This window comes from Acomys minous, assembly GCF_964271855.1.
Source record: "Acomys minous genome assembly, chromosome: 5".
Taxonomy (NCBI): Eukaryota; Metazoa; Chordata; class Mammalia; order Rodentia; family Muridae; genus Acomys; species Acomys minous.
In genome coordinates, this window is record NC_140494.1 from 18,455,518 (window position 1) to 18,476,597 (window position 21,080).

At 39.5% G+C, this 21,080-nt stretch overlaps 1 protein-coding gene across 2 annotated transcripts in view; it reads left to right on the forward strand.

Annotated features, from left to right (window-relative positions):
- MALRD1 (MAM and LDL receptor class A domain containing 1) overlaps positions 1 to 21,080 on the forward strand; it is a 562,786-nt gene that overhangs the window by 47,646 nt on the left and 494,060 nt on the right. For both annotated transcript variants that reach the window (XM_084782548.1, XM_084782549.1), the window contains exons 4-7: positions 32 to 193; positions 8,096 to 8,192; positions 19,637 to 19,741; positions 20,533 to 20,679. In XM_084782548.1, coding sequence (XP_084638674.1) covers positions 32 to 193; positions 8,096 to 8,192; positions 19,637 to 19,741; positions 20,533 to 20,679 — 511 coding nt within the window. The remainder of the gene's footprint in view (positions 1 to 31; positions 194 to 8,095; positions 8,193 to 19,636; positions 19,742 to 20,532; positions 20,680 to 21,080) is intronic.

Below are 21,080 nucleotides of genomic sequence, written 5' to 3' on the forward strand. Positions count from 1 at the left end.
CAGTTATTCAGATACGACTTGTGTTTTACAGATTACCTTTTATGACTTCTCCAGTCACCAGAATGGCACACTGACAGCAGGCTTCCAAACCACGTGTGACAGTCCTGTCCAGCATGTATGGCGGAAGACGGAAGTGCTTCAGAGTCAGTGGAACAGAAATGTTATTACAATCCAGAGCTCACAGCGGTTTCAGGTATGCTTTTATCTCTATGGCTTTTGATGAAAACCTGTAAGAAGCCACTCTCAGAACAGGCCAATTAACAAGTCACCTGGCCAGTTCATCTACCAGGGATTGGGATTCTGCATCATTTTTCAAGTCTTGGGCAAAGTCGGATTGCTGGTCACCTAAGAAAGCATTTTCATTGCAAAGTTCTGAGTTTATGTTATGAATTAAAATGGACATATTTTAAGGTATAGTAATATAAAGATTAATGATAATCCTATAAAATGCTGTGAAATTAGCTCCTTGGTTTCTTAAACCTTTTATTTTCATAATTTACTTTTTATACTTGTTTTCTTTATGTGTTTTCCTCCCAAGAATAGTTTTACTTTGTAACTTTTCCTGTGTATTTGAGAGAAGAGGATACTTTTGAATAATGAATAAAGAGATTTTAATTTGCATACTAATTCCAGATGCTGTTGAAGTAGAATAATTCTTGTATTCATCTCATGGTTAAGCTCATTTCAACACAGCTTTTATTTTCCTAAATAATTTTATGAATTAAATCCAACACAAGCCTATAAAACACAAGCTTATTTATGCAGCCTAATAAAAGCTATGCGTGACAGAAATTATAATATAATGGTTATTATAAGACTTCCTGAGAAAGTTTTGCATATTTAAACATTTGGGACGGCCAAGCAAATTTTCCTATTAAAGATGAGAAGGAGTTTAAAGCATATTATTTTTTATAAAGAAATTACTTTCTAAACCTGTTTTTTTTTTTTTTTGGAGCAGCCGGCCCAAGTGGATTTTCTTTATGAGTTATTATTAGAATAACATCAATTATTTTATTCTTAGTTTTGCTTATTTATTTTTTGATAATTTTACACATGCATGTAATATCTTTTGAGCAAATATAAGCAACTATTTCCTCCCCCCAAATTCCTCCGCTACCCCGTCCACAGGTTTTCCTCCGAACTACATGTGCTTAAAAAAATAACATTGTGACCACTAATGCTGCCTCTATGTTGTTGTATATAAGACCACTGTTGAAGCATGGGTACCATCTAAGGAGCTGGAAAAATGACATTTTCTCCCCTAGCTCCATTAAATTTCCAAGTAGGGGTGGTATTTCATGAAAGCCTCCTCATTCATACTGATATTTTAGTTAACTTGACCTTGTGTAGATTTTGTACACGTAGTCACTGATGCTGTGAATTGAGGTGTGCAGAAGCCCTGTCCAGCAAAACTTTCGCTGAAGGTGTCCATTATTTGTAATTCTTAAAATCTTCCCATCCGTTGCTCCATGATGACCCCTTCGTGTTGGGGGAAGTGGGTATGATAGAGATGTTCCATTTAGAGCTGAACACTCCACAATCCCTTATTGTCTGTCCATTGACCATTTGTGGATCTCTGTGTTAGTGACAATCAACTGTAAATAGAAACTGCTGTGATGAAGGTTGAAAGATGTAAGGTGCCCTTAACTTTCTATTTATAAATATCATGTAAAAATAAATTTTATATAGAAATCTCTGATTTGATGGTATATATCCAGTTATTTAGGTCTATGGAATGACCTAGCTTCAATTTAACCTTCAGCTAATTTTGAGTGACAAGGGGAAAAGAATGGATAAATAAGAGGTATCTATGCTTGTTATAAATGTAGAATGACACATGAGTGACATGTTTTCTTAGTTGATGCCATGAAATCACTGTACCTGAAATTCTCAGTCGTTGTTAAACTAAAAGACTATTCAAAGAAGATATCAGAAATAATTTAGTATCTGGTTAAATGTTGTACAGATGGAATAGCTTTATGGTTGGACATAGTTTTACAGTTTGAGAATTTATAATCTAGTGAGACCAAACATCCATGTTTGTTTATGTTGTGCGGGAGCCATCTTACACTATGAGATAGTTTTTATGTCAATTGCTTTGTTTATTTAAGTATGATTTGTATGAAGTACTTGAGATGTGCTTGGCATGATGCAGAAGGCATACACAGAGGGCTGGAAAGTAAGGAATATACACGTACCTCTTCTAGCATTGAATGACATCTCAGTAGTCACAGTGAACTCTGGTCTCCAGGGGAACTCACTACACACCACATCCAGCTAAATACACTGCAATACCAAATATCTGCTCCCCGTAGATAGCAAACATCTCTTAAAATGGTACTTAAAACCTTTCCTGCATCACTGATTTGGTTAAGAATGAGCCACTCCAATGGGATGCAGTTTGCCCCATTACCATTTGGTCTGGTCATGTGTCAGTTTTAATGACAGATGAGAATCATTTTAGGTGTTTTAATCAATACTTACTCATTTTTTTAAACTTTGAAACAGCAGATACTAAGAAAGTTTTACATGATCTTATCCAACTTAACACACTTTTAGTTTCTAGTTGTTCATATCGTTAGGTCAAGGTTTTTATTAGTTTAATTGGCATAGATTTGGATGATGGGCAAAGGTGATCCTTGCTGGACCTTGGTTCCCTTGAGTGCCCATATTCAAATGCTATAGATTTTGTCGGTCAAAATGTGTATCACATCAATATAAAACTTAAAATTGCAGACTCCATCATCCCTGGGGCAGTTCCACTATGGCTGGGACACCTATGTCATCCATGAGAGAGTTCTTTAAGTTCAGCAGCAGCTTCAATTAACATAGATGCTTTCTCAGAATAAGTACCGTGTTTCCCTAATTACTTTATCGCTTATGGAAAAATAATGCTTGTAACGTAAAAAAGCTTTGTACCGGGGAGGAAACTGCATAGCCCCAGGCCTACTCAGACTGTACCCATGCTTTAAATCTATGGACATCTTTAATTCTGTCCTGTCAGCAAGTGAGCGGATGTTCACTCACTGCTGTGTGGTCGGCTGCAGAGATGTGCTGTGCTTGTAATATGGCACCAGCAGCCACCATCTTGTTCCTGAAGAGCTTTTGTGAGAAGACTATTTTGAGGAATTTTGTAATCAGCGCCTCCACATTACTTCTGCTGCCTCAGCAACTCAGAAGCCTTCAGGAATTATTTCATTCTCCACTCTTTGCCCTCCATGGTGGCTTCTGACAGCTTAAAGCCTCACGTGCTTTCTTTAGAGATACCTAGATGGGCTATTTCAGTCACTGACAGCTACATCCCAGGTTAACGGGAGTTGGGGAAACTTGTCACCCAACGCCATTTCCCTTTTTCATCGGAGAGATCCCCTAGCTTTATTCCTTAATAAAACCAGAGTGTTTGAGTTTTAAGGATGAGCTGGTCCATAAACAAGGAGCCGACTTTAGGGACAAAGCCAGCAGCGTTTCATAGATGCTTTGAAGATGTGTAGGGCATAGGCGCAACTAGCAATTATTGAAAATTTACTACAATGAAAGGATTGTGTTTAGTACTTTGTGCCCAATCTAATTGGTCCCTCAGGGAAATCCTCTGAGGGGAATGATGACTCAGTCCCATTTTGGCACCAGAGCTTTGAGGTTTACAGAGTTTACTAACCTATGATGTCACCACACCATGTTAGAATCTATAAAAGTTTCATTTCCGATGTCAGTCACTTAGTCCTTGAACGATGATAATTTTCTATATCGTGTCTAACTAAACAGTTTTGGAAGATGTAGCTACAAATCAGAACATACAAAAGTAGTCAATTATGCTGCATAAAACTCAGTAACTATTGCTTTATATGGTGCATTTTATGAAATCAGAGTGCTATTTCATTGTTAGTGAATTTCAATCACTTTAAAAAATTGTAGATCTATATGATTACATTTGGTATTGTTTTAGAATTTCAAGGAAGAGAAATGACAGACAGACATGATGACGCATGCCTATAATTCCACTAATTGGAAAGCTGGGTCAGGAGAATCTAAGTTCAAGGCCAGTCTGGTCTATGTAAGGAGACAGTGTCTAAAAGCACAAGGAAAAGAAAAGAGATTGATTGGAAAGTAATTGATTTCATACTATCAATTAATAAAGCTCCAGTGACACGTGCCTTTCTATCATTTATCCGTGTGTCATTTATCACTATGATTCTGTAAGTGTAAGAGTTTCTGGTCAGGTACGTATTGTTAACTCCGGTCTGTTGCTGACCTGATATCACACCTTCCTCTAACATTTACATCAAGTTTCCTTAGAGTGAACCACTTGTCTCAATTTAGAGGTCATTTCCTCATAAGTGGAGACTTTCATGGGATGTGCCTTATAAGTGAGCATATACCATGTGAGTCTTTCTGCTTCTGGGTTAACTCACTCATTATGATCATTTCTAGTCCCATCCGTTTGTCCACATATGTCGGGATTTCCTTGTTTTTAAAGTCTTCACTTACCAGGAGATTGGGATAGATGTGAGGACATCCTACTGAGACTCTAGGTAAGAGAAATATAGGAGATGGGGAAATAGAAGGACCCAGAAGGTCCTAGAAACCTACAAGAAGAACATCGTGATGGGTAGATCATGGAACAGTGGGGGCTGCTCAAACTATTGTAATAAACAATGAAAATACAATAGTAAACATTGAATCCCTACTCTGATCTACCCAATGGACAGGACATTCTCCACAGTTGTGTGGAGAGCAGGGACTGACTTTGACATGAACTCTGGTACTCTACATTGACATGAACTCTGGTGGCACTCAAAGAAAGAATAAGCAGGTTACCGAGACTTGCTAGCCCATGACCATATAGCGGGGCAGGAGGTCCCCTTCAGTCATAGACCTAGGGGAGAGGAATAGGGTGAAAGCGGGAGGGAGGAAAGAATGGGAGGATACAAGTAATAGGATAACAATTGAGTTGTAATCTGAATAAATCAATAAATAATTTTAAAAAGAGGTCATTTCCTCTAACATGTCTGGGGGAAAATAAATGTGTCATTTTACGATTGGATCAGTGTAGAGTACACCTGCTCCTGATTTGCCGTAAACCCTTAACCTCTCTTGTAGTTTCCTGCTTTCCTTTTTCCTTTTCTTTCCTTTTCTGGGTCCAGTTTGATCCATTAAAAAATTCTTAATACCATTCAAATGAATACATGTTTGGAAAAAAAATCTTTGAAAAAACTTTGGATAAAGCAAGAAATTTATATAACTCTCCCTGTTGAAATAACACTACCACAAGCCAGGCCAGCTTCTGACCTTGGCCATCCATGGGACTGACTTTTTCTTATAGGCCTGGCATTAAGTCTTTTTTTCCAGATAATAACCAACATCCCTGGGAAAAAAAGTCTTTTTGCTTAAATCTATTTAGTGAGGCCATTTAGTTAAGCCTGATGGGCTTGCTTTGTAGTTTGTAGCCTTACAGACCCATTAGAAAATTTCCCTTGCAGAAACTGTTCCTCTCTTAAGAAAAATGCACCCCTGGCTGGGCTGGGGGCCTCAAATAGCAGCTAGCTTTCACAAGAACTTTTATTCAGTTATACCAGGTTGGCTTGTGATTTAGCTGAGCCAAATAAACATATAATGTCTATTGCAAACTCTAATGAGGAAAGGATTAAGGCAGGAAGGTAATTTAAAGGCCGCTTCGATAGATCAGGCACGAGGAAATAGACATGGGAGCAAGGCTAGAAGGAAAACAGACTTAATAGGTCTTGGCTGATTAGACAGGAGACCTGAGGAGAAAGGGATTCTAAAGGTCATTTTGGAGTTTGAGCATCACTGTGTCGGCAGCATGATTCATTGTCAACAAATGAATGAAGTGAGAGGTTCAATTTGAGGAGAAAGCTCAGCATATTATGAATTAGAAGTAACTTTTCTCATTTAAGGGGAAATGCCTGGCAGGCTGCAGAGGCATGGCGGGAGAGCCCGGGAGAGCGGCAGACCTTGTCAAGCAAAATATGTGCTTCTTCGGGCTGGACCCTAGCCGAGCTCTGGTGATGGGTGGTCTTTTGGGCAGAGAGAACGGGGAGAAGCAGAACTGAGACTGGTAATGGAACAGACATTTATTTCTACTTTTTACTTTAAGTATTGTGACTGTGGGGATATGCTTAACTCCACAGGAGCTAGGCAGCATAGACATCTAGGAAAGCTCTCAGAAAAATAAAAGAACAATTTATAGAAATATTGAAGGTCATATTTGCAAGCGTGATTCACAGGATAGCCTCCATATCTCAATAACTGTTATAGTAACAATATTTAATGTTATTTATGTACTCAGTCTTGTGTTTTATTTCTTAAATTTTTAATTAATGAATTAATTGTTTTGTATGTTTATGTAAGTGTTTGTATGTATATATATATATATATATATATATATATATATATGCATATATATACACACACACATACATGAATGCCTAATGTCTGCGGAAGCCAAAAGAGGGCGTTGGATCTTCTGGCACTAGAGTTACAGATGGATGTGCGCTACCATCAAAGTTCTGGGAATCAAACTCTGGTGCTTTGAAAGAGTAGCCATTGTTCTTTTTCTATCCAGCCCCTGTCTTTCTTTTGATATTGGGCCTCATGAAGCTCAGGATAGCGTCTGCTCCTTATAGGGCAGAGGATAATCTTGAACTTTGCATCCTCCTGTGTCTCTGGAAGTCTAGCTGGCATGGCACGGAATGAGTTTTGAGGGGCACAACTGGGGCCTCAGGCACACAAGGCAGGTGCTCCCCCACTTACCTGTGTCTCAGTTACTGTTTTAGGTACAGTTTGTTTTCAAATCATATCATAATGGGTTATTTGCTGATTTTTAGAGGTTTTAATTAATTTTTATTTTATGTCTATTTTTATTTTATGTGTATTTATTTTTTTCCACTGAAGTTTATCTTATGTGTGTGAGTGTTTTGCCTGAATGAATAGCTGTAAACCACCTGCATGTCTGATGCCTGCAGAAGTCAGAAAAGGTCCCCCGGAATTGGGGTTACAGGAATGTTTGTGAGCTTTGTGGGCACTGGGGACCAAATCTTGGTCCTCTAGAAGAGTAACCATTGCTCTTAGCCACTGAGACATTTGTGTTGTTTTACTCTTTTACATATCCATAAGAAGAGAATACTGCTTTTCTTTGGAATCATCTTTAACAATGCCTTCTGCATCTTTTCGATATCATTTTGCTTTCTATGCAATCCTTCCATATTTTCTGTTTCGTGTGTGGGAATATGAATTTCTTAGACTTATATTTAGGATACTCTATAGATGTTACATGCTTTTTGTTGGATTTTTTATAGAATAACAGACAACATTTTCCTGGCAAGGAATCATACCTACACATTATGATCTATAGTGTCAAAAGTGAGTGTGGCTAAGTACAGGGATTTGACTTGGTGGGTGCATACTAAAAATGAAACCAAGAAGTAGCACTGATTTTTGAAGTGCTAGTGTTCATGTTCTGAACTAAGCTGAACAGTCCACACGTGTCTAATACCCACTTGAATGAAGCCACAAGTGTCATTGGCATTCTTTGGTGAGGCAGGGATAGAACTCCCATCAACTCACCATTTGTCTACTGATTTATGTAGGTGGAAAATGGAGCGGCTTCTCTCTGGATTTCTGTGATCCATTATAGCAGGATATTTCCTACTATGTAGACTTAGGTTGTCAAGACAAGTTAGGCAAGATGGTGAATAAAATGTGAAGAGCTAGCAGTAAAAAATGGAACGAGTTGCCAAGGCTCAGTGATAAAGATGGATCTTCGGCTTAAAGGCTGTTTAAAGTTAAATATGTGAACACATATATGGCATATACTGAGACACAAAATGTAAGGTAGCTATAGGAGAGAAGCTATGTGAGCTCGTGGTCATGGCCCCATGTATTTACAGTACAGGGAAGTACATTGGTTTGCTTTTGAAATTATTTGCTCTGGTCCTTTTTGCTTGAAAGTTGTGTGGTATCGAGTACTTTCAGGAAGTGGTATGTGTCTCAGTTGCAGGCTTTCTTCTATAGCATCGTGAGACAGTGATGCCCCTGATTTCTGTTTTTCTTCTTGATTTATTTTGACTTTAATATGCAGGTTCTTTTTCAAGCTCAAATGCCTGCAACTCATGGACAAGAGGAAGCTATAGCTATTGATGACATATCGTTCAGTTCAGGTTGCTTGCCAGCAGATGGTAAGTGCTTTTGTCTCATCTTGATTCTTATTCTCTAAAAATGTAGGCATCACAACAACTTTCAGCTGTTCTGTTTTTCTGTGATGCTTCAATAGAGGGTGTTTTTCATTGCTCTGATACACTCACTGTTTTACAGGATGTGAAGATAGGCTCTTTCACAAACTCTGATGCTATAAAGGATTAAGTAGGATGATTTAGTGTTAGCTTTTAATCTCACAGTGATGTTTACACTGGCTAGCTAAATCTAAACTAGAGAGCTCTATGCCTTCCAGGGGGCTGGTAGGAAACTGGCTGCCACATACTTGAAATGACCTCATTAGAGAATAGGTTTGATAATCTACTGCAAGGCACCAGCTGGAAAAAAATAATTGTTGTAATTTATCTTCTATTTGGAATGAAATAGAATACATTGATACACTATGTATGACAAATCTAAGATTGCACCAATATTGACCTCTTGATTATATTACTCAAATAATATGCAATTCTTTATATTTTGCCAATGGAAATTTCAGTATTAAAATTTAGTTTTAATAGAATAAAAACTTACTCAAATAAGCAAGGATCATATATATGCATATATTATTGTAATTTTCCATTTTATTGTATTATAAGTTAATATAATATAGCTGAATAAAATAGCTATTATAGTAGTCAATTTTCTGTTAATATAATGAAATTCTGTAGATTAGGTATGATAAAACGAAAATAAGTTAATTTTAGAGGTTCAGGGGAACATGCTTGACTCTGGTTACAACTTGATGGCAGGAATACATCATATAGATGACATCATAGAAAAGAGTATTTAAGAGGGAAAGAGCATATAATGGGCAGGAAACTATGGTAGGAACATGGTTTTGTTTTCTATAACTCTTCATGAGAGCTAACTGGGATCCCATGAGAATTACATTAGATCCTTCCTAAAGTTATGTATTATTTGTGTCAATGACTCCCTGACCAAGATCAACCACATAATGCCCCAATACCTCTTAGTGTTGTCATACAGATGATCAAACTGGAAAAACATAAACCATGGAGGGATTCAACTCAACTTACATCCATACCAAAGAAATTATTTTATCAAAAGGAGTTCTATGTTTGACCTTAGTTTAAATATACTAACATTATGGTAATTAATAATGCAGAATCCAAGGAGATATGTAGGTTTTCCTGAGATAGAACAAAGATTATGTTAATGAATTTCTGTATTACTTGTGAAATTTGACTATTGTAATTTCTACTTTGATAGATGTTGCAGATATGTAAGATTTATGGGCTCTGTAACAGTCCTTCTAATACTGAAACACATAAAGGACTTAGCAAGCCTCACCCTGTATCAAATAAGAAACCACCTGAGGATATAATGAAGTATATAATTCAGGGGATAGATTTCATGCTAGCCATGTTTACAAGTAAATAATCAGATTATTAACCTCAAAGATGTTTCAGGAAAAGAGGGTAGCATTGATTAGGCCAGAGGATGCAGTCTGTCACAACTGTTTACTGCTCTTCTGCTCAAATCTCCCTTCACATTCTCTCCTTCTGTTACCTGGTGTGGTACTCCTACATCAAGCATGCAGCCAGGGTTCACTCAGTCGTTTATATGAGGCTTTTATTTCTTACCTTGTTCGCTTTGGTATTCTTTTTGTTTTCTGCAGAAATTTGAGTCTGTCAAAGTGATCTTGAACTCGACGTATTTATTTGGCTAGTCCAGTTAATATTCCCCAAAAGAAAAACAGGCAATGTGACTGGCCAATAGATGGGATTTTTCCTTGCCTTGCCATTGGGTTTCTGCCTGTGATACTATATTTACATTACAAATTTCCACTGGAAAATCACTGGATATTGCTTGACAGTGATAAAACCCTAATATCCTTTAAGATGTGGACTTTCTCTCCATTGTTAGCTGTGGAAACTAAAGCAACCTTCCTAATTACCTGTGATCACCATTTTGGGATAAGGATCAAGGTAGAAAAGGTATAATTCTTATTCAAAAGATAAATGTAAAAATTTGTAGTGAGTACTTTAAATACCTACAGGAGGAGGAGGAGGAGGAGGAGGAAGAAGAAGAAGAGAGTAAATAGATGATAACATTCAATGAGCATTGCGGAAAAACCTGAGGTCTGATCAAAAACACAAACATCTATAATTTTTCACAGAATGAGGCATTCTACTCACAATGTACTTGATAATCTGTGGAAGTGAAAGTTACTAGGAAGGAGTCAGCCTTTACACATTTCAAGGTTTTTGCTTGTTTGTTTTTAACTGTACCTTTTGTGTGTTGATTTCATCTACCAATGTTGGGGTTGGGACTAGAGAAGGTTTAGAATTCAAGACTGAGGTCTTCAGTCCGTGTGATGTAAGATATGCATATGCAGGGCACAGTTGTGATACAGGAGAATTCATGAATAAGACATTTTATTCACAAAAGGACCAATAGTTATGAAAGGGCAACGTTTGGGAGTTAGAAGCATGGTAGGCTTAATGCAGACCTCATAACTCTAGGGTGTTAGAAAGGATGTCACCTTCAAGCAAGCTATAAAAGACATGGCCTTCACCCCAGCGCACGGGAGACAGAGGCAGGTTTGGTGTTTTGTTTTAAAAAATCACTTAAAAGTCAGAGGGAGCATAGTTAAAGGTTTGGAAGGAAAAATCAACAGCACGAGGGTAGATTGAGAGTGGGCAAAGAGTTCAGTGTGTGTGACTGCTGGGGACTGGGACTGGAGTGCAGCTACCTTCTGTAAATGGCAGAAATGTGAATGCTGCTTAAATTAAGAAGCATTAAATTTCCAGTAGCATAACAGGCAGAATGTAGTTAATCATTAGAACCCCGTGTGGGAGTGAGTGGGACCGGGCTTCCCTCCAGACACAGGAGATGAGGATCGCTGAAGATGGGACCTGCTTTTTAAATTAGGTTATCAGGACATTTCCTGTGAAATGAGCAAGGCCATGCTCAGTCCTGGCATTTACAAAGTGTGAGCCTTGGTTATTTCCTGATTCTTGGGCAAGGAGCAGAATCCCCATTAAAGAGAGTCTACGATTTAGTTTATTGATGCCTTGGGGTGGGATTGGGTGGCAGCAGCGAGACAGAGCCAGATGGATGTCTTCTGGGTACTTCCATCTGAAAATCCTTTCAAATACAAGCTAGGCTTAGGCATGCATTTAGTTGGATGTAAACAGATAACTTTGGGTATATTACCTTATAAAATAAAGACGTAAGTACTTAGCCTGTTCTTCTCCTTGCTGTGCAAGTCAAGGATAAAGTGACATTTTTAATGTTTTCCTCATGTTGTTTGGTTTATGGATGTACTCTTTACATGTCAATTTTGGGACTAGAACAAAAAATAGAGAAAGGGTGCATATATTTGGATGTGTCATTGATCAGCCAATTCTCATATGGACACCTTTCATTGCTAGGGAGCACAAAATTCTCCTGAATATTTACTTTTGGTTCCTAAAGTAGGGATAAGCAGTGGGAGTCAGCTTTTGAGTTAAGTAAGCAGTTTGGAAACTGAAAATCCACTTGTTCAGGAGTAAACTTCTATTTTCTATTGTCTTTCTAAATCCATTTTGTCTCATTTATTCTCTGTTTCTGTGATTGCGTATTCATCACTAGAAGGATGTCTCGAAAAGGAAATGCTACGACAGTCTTTCCAGGAGTGACCAAGAACATAAAATAAAAAACTAATACCTTCAAGTATAAAGGAAGAACAACAATTTTTAAAAGATCTAGATATAGAATAATATTCTCCCCTAAAAGCATAGGTAATCACAGGATGGCATATGGGATATATATTTATATTTGCATTTTAGATATATTCACCACCCCAAGCCCCACAACACTGTTGGAAAATTTCCATATCCCTTTATATGCTCAATAAATGGAGCTGTAACACCACTAACTATGGCATAAAGTGAGTAACGTAGAATTTCTAGGGTTCTAAGACTTCGGCTGTACACTGGAACTGCTAACAAGCTACGAAAAATGTTAAAATTTGCATATCCCTAGAACCATAGTGAATGCAAGGCAATAAGGTATATGAAAGATGAATGTATCAAAATATTCAATGATTGAAGCAATCCATTCAAAGGCCAATATAAATAGATAGTGAAGATAAAATACTGTAGGGGATGCTCTTGTGAGAAAAAGGCAATGCATGAAGAGGAAACAAACAAGTAGATAACAAAATCACCAACTTCATTTTAATCCCAAAGCAGTTACTATTAGAGTCACCTTTTGGATAAAAAGGTGAACTAATTTTATTCTATGAAACATCATTTTAAATATAACTACACATATTAATCAAAAGCATGGAAATGTGACAACTGGGCATGGTGGGATAGTTCTATGACTGCTCTTCTGACACTGAGAGGCATGAGGATCACAGTTCAGGGATACCCTGGGCTCTACAGTAAGACTCTGCTCAATAGGCAAAATGGAACAACAACCATAAAAAAAAAGGATGGAGTGCTGGGCAGTGGTGGCACATGCTTTTTTTTTTTTCTTTTTTCTTTTTTGGTGTTTTGCGACAGGGTTTCTCTGGATGTCCAGGCTGTCCAGGCTGTTCTGGACTCGCTAGGTAGAACCAGGCTGGCATCAAACTCACAGAGATCCACCTGACTCTGCCTCCTGAGTGCTGGGATTAAAGGCGTGCACCACCATGCCCTTCGGCACATGCCTTTAAGCCCAGCACTGTGGAGTCAGAAGCAGGCAGATCTTTCTGAATTCAAGGCCAGCCTTGGTCTACAGAACAATAGCCAAGGTCCACAGAAACCCTGTCCTGAAGCAGAAGCAGGAGAAGAAGAAGGCGGAGGAGGAGGATGAGGAAGAGGAGGAAGGGGAGGGGGAGGAGGAGGACAAAGACACAGCATACATCTCTAATTAAGGTGGAGTGGGAGTGGCTATATCAATGTTGAAATGTGCACTGGAATGTACAATGGAAATTAACAATGATGACTAGGAACATTGTATTGGTTAATGGTTAAAGGTAAGTTTACCACCACCACAGCAACAAAACACACAATCTTCAACATGTATGTCTTCACTGGCAATATTTCAAAATATGTAGAAAACATTGTTGGAATTAAAAGCAATAGATGATTGTTCCAGGAGATTTCACTACATGACCCCCAGTGGTAACAGAAAGTCATCAAAAACATAATGTACTTGAACAAAATGATCTACCAATGTGTAACAATTGACACTTAGTAAGATATTTTTTCACAATGCAGTGGTTAAGTAAAACAACAACAACAAACAGTTAAATGCAATGTTTGATGGAACAGCCTCATTAAAGGGGTACCATAGAAAGCAAACAAAGCCCTCAACTGGGGGAAAATTTAAGGGACTAAAGCTTTACAGCTACAGCCTAGTTTGGGTCTTCCTCCCAAATTATAGTAGCAGATGACAAGGTCAGAAAAAGAATCAGATTTATCTTTATGTAATAGCAATGAACCACTGGAAATCAACATCAGAAAAAAATGGCTGCACATGAAGTAGAGTAAAAATAAATCTTAAATATACATGTACCAAGTATGAGTTGTATTTGTACTTAGAAATCTACAAATATTGACAAAGGCTATCGAGAATAAATAAATGTTGAGTTTATTAGAAGTAAGTTAAAAATAAACATATAAAACGATGGTAGCTTTTTAAATTTGAGAAATACAGATGGTGAAGTTTATGCATTACTTAGTAAATATATGTTCAGAGGGAAATAGCCCTATTGTTTTAGTATGAATATATTAATTTTAATATAGAATAACATCTTTATAGAAATACATAATTATTCTTATTTTTATCATTTGCTAATCTTAACTGAGACAATAAAAGTAAACATTTTTTCTTTTTTAGTATTAAGAAAATCTTTTAGAAATTTCCATCACTTTTAAAAATACCATTCTATAGAGCTGCTGCCCTTCCCAAGGTACAAAGCTCATGGTACAGCTATTGGAAGAAATATCAATTTGGACTCTTCCAAAGTAGCAAGCACAACATAGAAATCAAGGCTTGTGACTATGATGAAATAAAATGTGTTTAATCAGTGAATCTTGAATAACACTGATTGATTCTTGAATAAATTGATGATTATAATTTTTATAATGATTGCATGCTGTGGCTCATAATGAGAATATTGTGAAATTCTGTGAATATTTTTGATTGGGTTTTCAGGACTTTGCTTTAGTGCCATTTGTAAAATGACACCAATGTACAAATCATTGCTTAATTAGAATCTTCATGGTGGATAAATATTATCCAGTTAACCAACTAAAATCCTACTTACCATTTAAAGATGTTAGCTTTCTAGTAACCTTTTAACAACCAATAATTATTAATCTAAATCCATTATTAATTAAAGAAAACTGACAAAAATTGTCTGAAACCTCTAGGGTCAAAATTGGATCTCAATTGTAATTTTCATTGCCACAGCCTTGAGACCTGGAATTCATTAGATAATGAATAAGAATTACTGGCCAATTGCATGCTACCTGTTTGTGTAAGATAAGCTTTGAAGCATGGCTCTCTTTCTCTCTTTAGACATCTGACTTTATTAGTCTAGAGGCCTTGCCATAGTGGGAAGTCTCCCTTATATTGAAGATACGAGAATTTTTACTACCACTCTGAAGTGTTTCTGTAAATTGAGATGAAGTACAATGTAAGAGAGGAAGTGAGAGAGGGAGGAGGAAAGGAGGGGCAGGGGAGAGGAAGGAGAAAAGGAGGGGCAGGGGAGAGGAAGGGGGAAGGAGGGGCAGGGGAGAGGAAGGAGAAAAGGAGGGGCAGGGGAGAGGAAGGGGGAAAGGAGGGGCAGGGGAGAGGAAGGGGGAAAGGAGGGGCAGGGGAGAGGAAGGAGAAAAGGAGGGGCAGGGGAGAGGAAGGGGGAAAGGAGGGGCAGGGGAGAGGAAGGAGAAAAGGAGGGGCAGGGGAGAGGAAAGAGAAAAGGAGGGGCAGGGGAGAGGAAGGGGGAAAGGAGGGGCAGGGGAGAGGAAGGAGAAAAGGAGGGGCAGGGGAGAGGAAGGGGAAAGGAGGGGCAGGGGAGAGGAAGGGGAAAGGAGGGGCAGGGGAGAGGAAGGAGAAAAGGAGGGGCAGGGGAGAGGAAGGGGGAAAGGAGGGGCAGGGGAGAGGAAGGAGAAAAGGAGGGGCAGGGGAGAGGAAAGAGAAAAGGAGGGGCAGGGGAGAGGAAGGGGGAAAGGAGGGGCAGGGGAGAGGAAGGGGAAAGGAGGGGCAGGGGAGAGGAAGGGGAAAGGAGGGGCAGGGGAGAGGAAGGGGGAAAGGAGGGGCAGGGGAGAGGAAGGAGGAAAGGAGGGGCAGGGGAGAGGAAGGGGGAAAGGAGGGGCAGGGGAGAGGAAGGGGAAAGGAGGGGCAGGGGAGAGGAAAGAGAAAAGGAGGGGCAGGGGAGAGGAAGGAGAAAAGGAGGGGCAGGGGAGAGGAAGGGGAAAGGAGGGGCAGGGGAGAGGAAGGGGGAAAGGAGGGGCAGGGGAGAGGAAGGGGAAAGGAGGGGCAGGGGAGAGGAAGGGGAAAGGAGGGGCAGGGGAGAGGAAGGAGAAAAGGAGGGGCAGGGGAGAGGAAGGGGGAAAGGAGGGGCAGGGGAGAGGAAGGAGGAAAGGAGGGGCAGGGGAGAGGAAGGAGGAAAGGAGGGGCAGGGGAGAGGAAGGGGGAAAGGAGGGGCAGGGGAGAGGAAGGGGAAAGGAGGGGCAGGGGAGAGGAAGGGGGAAAGGAGGGGCAGGGGAGAGGAAGGAGGAAAGGAGGGGCAGGGGAGAGGAAGGGGGAAAGGAGGGGCAGGGGAGAGGAAGGGGAAAGGAGGGGCAGGGGAGAGGAAAGAGAAAAGGAGGGGCAGGGGAGAGGAAGGGGAAAGGAGGGGCAGGGGAGAGGAAGGAGAAAAGGAGGGGCAGGGGAGAGGAAGGGGAAAGGAGGGGCAGGGGAGAGGAAGGGGGAAAGGAGGGGCAGGGGAGAGGAAGGGGGAAAGGAGGGGCAGGGGAGAGGAAGGAGAAAAGGAGGGGCAGGGGAGAGGAAAGAGAAAAGGAGGGGCAGGGGAGAGGAAGGGGGAAAGGAGGGGCAGGGGAGAGGAAGGAGAAAAGGAGGGGCAGGGGAGAGGAAGGGGAAAGGAGGGGCAGGGGAGAGGAAGGGGGAAAGGAGGGGCAGGGGAGAGGAAGGAGAAAAGGAGGGGCAGGGGAGAGGAAGGGGAAAGGAGGGGCAGGGGAGAGGAAGGGGAAAGGAGGGGCAGGGGAGAGGAAAGAGAAAAGGAGGGGCAGGGGAGAGGAAGGGGGAAAGGAGGGGCAGGGGAGAGGAAAGAGAAAAGGAGGGGCAGGGGAGAGGAAGGGGAAAGGAGGGGCAGGGGAGAGGAAGGAGAAAAGGAGGGGCAGGGGAGAGGAAGGGGGAAAGAAAGAATGAAAAATATATAACTAGGAGTGATAGCAAGACACTGGATTGAATACATTAAAATGGAATCAGCGTCCTGGAGATTTATTGATAGACAATATAAGAAACCACATTCAAACCTAAACCTTTATCTGTGCTTATAAAATTGGTTGAGAAGAGTGCTAAAAGTGGTTAAACTACAGGAAAAAAAAAAGATGAGAAAGATTTAATTCCTATCCATACAAAATACATCAGAACTAAATGCAATTTGCACTTTAGTATGCTGCTTGTTCTGCTTATAGTATGTGTAAAGTCTTGTATAAATAGTAGTAATTTAGAGATAATATATAACATTCTATTGAATTAGGCCCAATGATGGGAGCTCTGAAGAAAAGATTTGTAGCACTGATATGAATTCACCCAATTACCACTTTAATTGTTTCATGATAATTGTTATTGTTGATTCTAGCTTCACTTTTTGTCATCATTTTCTAAATTGCATGTGCAGTTTTATTTCCAGTATATATTATTTCAAGATGATTTGCATATTCGCCATTTTCAAACTCTCATAATGAAAACCGTATTCTGTAGGTATTGGTAAATCACTGCTATTACCAATTGATTTACTTTTGTCACAAATAAAATGTAAAGCAATTTCTAGAGACCTAAAATACTTTCAATCTGGCTTCTTTGGTCAGTTACTCATTTATTAAATAAATAAATATGTACTTAACACCTGTATTCTGTAATTATGTGTATATATATATATACATATGTATATTCTTAGACATTAAGGATGAACAAGAGCAAAAAGATAATACTCATTACATTCATGGAACTTGCATTTTTATTAGGGATAAAATGAGAGTACTCAAATAAATGTATTTTATGTCAAGTTCTGAGCAAGAGATAAAGTGTCAGAGGTGAGGGTGAGAGAGTAATTTTAAATAGCATACTCAGCATGCTGACCTTAAATGCACAGATAGTAACTGAGCAGAAGTGCCAAAGGGTCCAGAGAACAAGACATGTGCATATAAGGAGGATATGTAAATGCAGACGCCTGCAGGAGAGCACTTGGTTACTAGAGATCAGGGCAATAGCTTTTCTGTCTCCCTCATAGAAGAAGATCCTTTGAAAAGATGTCCTTCTCCTTAGGAGAAATTCAAAAACAGGAGGGTTGGGAATTCAGGACATCTCTGCTTCTATTGGTATAGAAATTCTGGAGGCACATGCCCGCATGTCTAGAAATGCAATCACTGGGCAGATATGATAGGGATGGGAAGATGAGCATGGGCTGCATCATACCCTGACTCAAACAAAAATGTTACTACACTCTGGAGGAAGATGGCTTTCCTCTGAGCCAGAGCTGATCATCACAACAGAGTCGGTTATGCTGAGAAAAGAGAGATGTTTCTGATAGAGATTATTTTAAGAGAGAGGAGGAGAAGGTGAGAGAATAGAGAGAGAATAGGGTTTATTAAGAGAGGAAGAGAGAGGAAGGGAGAGGAAAAAAGAGAAGGGATTGAAAAGAAAAGAGAGTACAAACTTCATGCTTTGAAGTGCAAGGACATTTGTATGATTAATCAGGCAGCTGTGCCCAGAGATAGTTTGGGCAGAGAAAAATACACTTTAGGTCATGGCCCGTTTTTTGAGGTACATTTTAATCATCCAAGGGAAGGAGCCACGATGTCAGGAGGATGTCCTAGTTGGAGTCCAGACAGGTCTGAGATAGAGCAGCAGTTCCAGCTTAGAGAGAACATCTGGTCACATAAGAGAAACCTGTGTGCTGTGCTTATAGAATACTCCATCCTCAGTCTTCCAGTCCCCTCATTCCAGGGAGGCTGCAGGAATCAAGAATGGGGAGCAGCCGAGTATGACAAATGCTATTGAACAGTATGCTGAGGACTGAAAAGCGCATAGATACAGTGCTTATAAGGTCAGCCTTGATAGTTGCAGCTTCCCTTGAAACAACTAGGAAGGGTGGGAAGATAATGTTGTGAAATACATGGCATCCAGGCAGTATGAGCACATGCTAGGCAAAGGAAGCTATATACAGGAGACCATGCAGTGTCACATCACTCCATTTATATGAGGAGTACAGAGTCAGTAAATCCATAGTAACCAGAGGTCGCATCTGAGACAGTGGAGAGAGTGGTATCTTACCAGTAACAGGTATGAGATTTTATTTTATGTGATGAAATGCCATAGGACATAGTGGTTTTTATTGTGTAACACTACAAATACACAAAATGGCACAGAAGTAAACAGTTTCAAATGGCTTAAGCAGTGAATTTTATATAATAGGAATTTTACATTAAGAAAAACATCTCACTGGGACAAGATGAAGAGTGAGCATAGGAAAAGAGTTGGAATCCATGAGAATCTGCAGCACATAGAGAAGTTGAAAGTTTGAGTCTTTTGAACATGGATTAAGTGCTGATGTTTGGGCACCAAAGGGAATGATCTCACAGGGAAATAGAACTTGTGGCTATAAAGGACATAGGGTGAATTTGCTGGAGTGAGTTCCTTAAATAGGCAGAATATGCAATTTCTGTACAAATGGAAAGGGTATCCGTAGAGGCTCATGGACAATCAATGGGAGAAGATATGGAGTACATAGCAGGAAGGGCTGGGCCTTGTATAGGTCTCTTCTGATGTCTCTCATTTTCCCAGTGCAGTGTGTGGAAGGGCTTCAGAGATGGTAGTTCAAAAGTAGACTTTGTTTCCAATGACAGAGGATGTTACCCACAATATTAGTTCCTGGAACAAGTTACAATCCTATACTCTTCATGTAAGTGTTAGTATAGATTGCTTGTGTAAAAACATTGATAGCTTGATTTGGAGCTTGACTGACACTACCACGATCTACTATAGAACCAGTGGTATGTTGCTTTATTCTCTCTGTCACTGTCTTTCTGTCTCTGTCTTTGTCTCTGTCTCTGTCTCTCTGTCACTTTTTTCTAATCATCAATATGTAATCTGGGTACACAGGTATTTAGAATGTATTTATTGAGCAGAAACACTCTGAGAGAGATGTATTTCCAAGAGATTCTACATCTCACTTGTGACTATTCTGTAAATTTAACAGATGAGATTTTACCATGTCAAGACAACATGGCAAAAAACACACAGGACTTACACTGTTCAGATATGGAACCCTGCAGAATTGATTCTTCGGATGAAGGTGTGGGACGTAAGTGTCAAATTGAGATGACCATCTTGTTGGTATAGACACAAATTATAAGGCCCAGAGACCAGCCTAGGAGCATGTACATGCCAACCTTTGTTGGCTTTAATGTCTTAGTTTTAGCCTAGTGTCAATGTCTGCAGCTGAATAAAACAGTGGTCAAGATTAAATGCATCTACTCAACATGATGCTTCATAAGAACATACCATTAAAATTTTCCTTAAAATGATATATAATATTTGGCTTTTAAGATTCAAATTTTATGATGAATGGTAAGTAAACTAATGGATATAATTCCATAAAGCAGCTAAAAGGAAGCATTATGAAGCCTTACAATTTATTCAAGAGCTTTGATGCAAGAAAAAATACAAATCTCACTTTTAGGGAAATAGTTATTACTAGAGAATAACCGTATTTTTATCAAATGAAAAGCCTTTGCAAAGTAGAGTGGATTAGGTATTCTTGCAGTTGTGTCTGGCCTGTGGGTCACTTATACCCCAGGATAGCTATGAGTTGGGCCAAAACACACAATCACTTAAAACAGTATGTGATGTCTTTTTATAATGCAATTATGTAGGTCTCCAGCGTGAACTTTAGACAAAAGCATCATGTCCTAGTTGTAGATGGCTGGATACACCAGCCTGGGTTCAAGCTTTACTGAATAAAAGTTCAAGATAGTAATGTGCACTTGTATTTCTGCAGAAGTCCCCTTAGTCAACTATAACATGCATTTCTGGTTAAGAAGCCACTCTAGGAGATCATAATAATTCACCAAGTTCCTTTGGTCCCTTCTCTAGAGTATCAGACCTGTGGGTTCGACTTTGACATATGTGACTGGGCAACTGAAGTATCTGTTGAGCAAACTTCTTGGGTATGCGCAAAGGCAAGAGAGGTCCCTTCACTGGACTCTGTGCCCTGGCAGGACCAAAGTGGTAATGTTGAAGGTACCAAATAAAATGTAATGTAGTTTCTATGAGTGTTAGCATACTGCTGTATTGTAATGATCATTAAGTCTTTAAGCCTGGGGTGTTGCTAAGCACATATACTAATAAAAGTATATTATATCCTAGATGCTCAAAGTGGAAAAGAAAATGCTTTTAACCCTGTGAAAAAATTATGATACATTAGCTGTTTTCTCTTAAATTTTATTATTTTCTTATTGTCTGGATGTATTACTATATATAAAATAAAAGCAAAGCCTGTTAGTCCAGTCATTCCTCTTTATCACTGCAGTACTAAGGTTTTTTTCTGTTATTCTAATGTGAGCTCCTGAGACCTGTTTACACGTCTCCCCACCATTCTCACCCCTGACCTCCTTCTCCATTACTACTTGCCTTTTTTCCCC